Source organism: Triticum dicoccoides, chromosome 6B, assembly GCF_002162155.2.
Source record: "Triticum dicoccoides isolate Atlit2015 ecotype Zavitan chromosome 6B, WEW_v2.0, whole genome shotgun sequence".
Classification (NCBI taxonomy): domain Eukaryota; kingdom Viridiplantae; phylum Streptophyta; class Magnoliopsida; order Poales; family Poaceae; genus Triticum; species Triticum dicoccoides.
The window spans coordinates 1894570-1897103 of NC_041391.1; the positions used below are offsets into that span (position 1 = coordinate 1894570).

Sequence of the window (2534 nt, forward strand, 5' to 3'; positions counted from 1 at the left end):
CGAGGGCCGCCGCGGTGAGGTCGAGGGCGGCCTCGGGCGGCGGCGATGAGGCTGAGGGCGGCCTCGGGCCGCGGCGGTGAGGATGAGGTTGCCGGGCGGCGGCGTCCACGCCGGCAGGAGACGGCGGCGAAGTGGGGCGACAGCGAATCGGGGAGACGGCGGCGAAGTGGGGCGAGGGATTTGGGGGAGAAGTGGTGGCCGGGTGGGGGGAGGGAAACCGTAGCTGTTTAAGTGGAACATAACGGTAGCGCGTTACTAGAAACACGCGATAGCTAAGTTTGCTATAGCGTGTTCCGCAAAAAGCGCTACCGCTAAGTCTGTCTCTTTTTTTCCCCTTCATCATCTATTTTTCTTTACGTTTTATTTTTCCATTTTCCTCTTTCTATTTCTTTCATTTTCATTTACTTTTTTAATTATTGTTTGATTTATTTTCTTTTCGTTAGCAGCAGCGCATTTCTACGTAAACGCGCTACTACAATAGACATAGCGGTAGCGCGATTTAAGCAAGAACGCTACTACTATGTGTAGCTTATCGGCTTAGTCGTGAGAATTTTAGTTGCAGCGCGTTTATAGCTAGGCGTGTTACTACTAAATCTGTATCTCTAGCGACCTTATCCAGCACACGCTACTGCTATTTAGCACTAGCGCCCCTTTTTAACAAGCACTACTGCTAAAGTTCTGTGTATAAGATTTTTCCTAGTAGTGGCAGAGAGACCAAGCGGAAGTAGAGATTAGGGGATCAACTGTCGAGGATATGGAAGTTACTGCCCAAGGACTCAAACTTTGTCGTCAATGTCGGTTGCGCCACAGACTGGCAAACATATGATCCCTGAGTATGGCTCTAAGTATACTTCTATGGTGCCCACAACATATCCTAACGCTACCTTATTTTTCCAAAATCAGGCATAAACTCTCTCTTTTGACCATGAGGCTTGGGGTCCATCTTTTTGGTACGTGCATGAATTTTCTCGGGATTGAGGATGTTGACTCTTTTTAGTGAGAGGCCTTTTTATTCATGTGCCTCAGATCTTCATATTTGTATGCGTATTTGTTTGGCACATTGTTTTTATTTTCACAGAACTTAGACGTGCGTGTTGTAGAATCTTTATTTTATTATTTTTAGCTGGGGGACTCATTTTCCTACGTGTGGGAAAAAGCCACAATTTTATTTTGGAGAAACACTCATTTTCTTTCTGTAGAACATAGATGTGGGCGTTGGAGACTATTTGGCAGTACGTGATGTTTCTTTATTTAGGCAACATCCACTAATAGATCTACCCATTTCCTTTTAAACATCAGGCCTAGACTTTCCTAATTAACCGTGAGGCTTGAGGTCTCTTTTAACGTCGGGCTGGAGGAGTTTTTTTACGTGCCTGGTGTCTTCGTATTTGTACATGTCCTTGTTTGGCATATTCTTCCTATTTAATTAAAACTTAGACGTGGGAGCATGGGAGTTGGGCGCTCTTTCTCTTTAAGCTGGGACTATTTTTTTCTACAAAACTGAGACGTGGTCGTCCGGGTCTCTGTTTGTGTATTACCTACATCCAATGGGCTAAAGATTTCTGAATTACAGATCCGACGGTTAGTTAGTTAGTTTTTGTTGGATTAACGCGGAGGCTCGTATATAAGATGATTATTTTTACGTAGAACAAGTTTGGGCTCTAGGAGACTCAGTTTATAAATATATCAAAGGAGTGAAATATTTCCTTTTGCGGTGTCCACAGAGAGATGTTTTCATGTAGACTATATTTCCTTTTATTAGTAGTGTGGGATCAGATTTGCCAAACAGTTCCAAGAAATATAATAGCAAAAATCAGTCATGTACAGTTAACGAGTTGACTTACCATCTGTATATTAATCAATATGTGTTCCTTTCGCATATTCATCAATATATTCAATGCTTGCAGTGGTTAGTTCATTGCATGCAATGCTATTAATTAGCAAAAAGACATTAAGTGTTTTCTTGTTTTCCTCTCCGCCTTGATCGCGATGCACAATGTAAGATGACTTACACACCTAGACGGAGGGACTAACATACTTGTAGCAAAACTCATACTTGTTTGGATTATGCTAACATGGCTCCTGGATGGCTATAAAAAGCGGCCCAGCCATTGGTATTGTAGAAGCACCAGGAGACAAAAAGTAGTGTAGCCCAGCAAGGAGAAGGAGATGGCGATGCTTCTCCTCGCCCTTGGCCAAGAATGGCAATGGCAGCTCCTCCTTGCCCTCCTTCTTCCCGTGGTTTTCCTTGTTGTGATTGCGAGGGGCTCGTCCAAGTTCAAGAAAGGGCTCAAGCTTCCACCGGGCCCGGCGATGTTGCCGGTCCTGGGCAACCTGCACCAGGTGGGCGGGCTTCCGCACCGGAGCCTGCGGGAGCTTGCTCAGCGGCACGGGCCGGTGATGCTGCTGTGGCTGGGCAGCGTGAGGACGGTGGTGGTGTCTTCAGCGGAGTCTGCCAAGATGGTGATGAAGACGCACGACGTGGAGTGCTGCAGCCGGCCGGCGTCCCCGGGACCCAAGCGGCTGAGCTACGA

The 2534-nt window shown here is 46.2% G+C and overlaps 1 protein-coding gene across 1 annotated transcript in view; it reads left to right on the plus strand.

Annotated features, from left to right (window-relative positions):
* Positions 1 to 2135: 2135 nt before the first annotated feature.
* The window catches only part of LOC119321842 (4-hydroxyphenylacetaldehyde oxime monooxygenase-like), a 1816-nt gene continuing 1417 nt past the window's right edge, over positions 2136 to 2534 (plus strand). The window contains exon 1 of the mRNA XM_037595366.1: positions 2136 to 2534. This exon is cut by the window's right edge and continues 580 nt beyond it. Within this exon, the coding sequence (XP_037451263.1) occupies positions 2170 to 2534 (365 nt within the window). The 5' untranslated portion in view covers positions 2136 to 2169.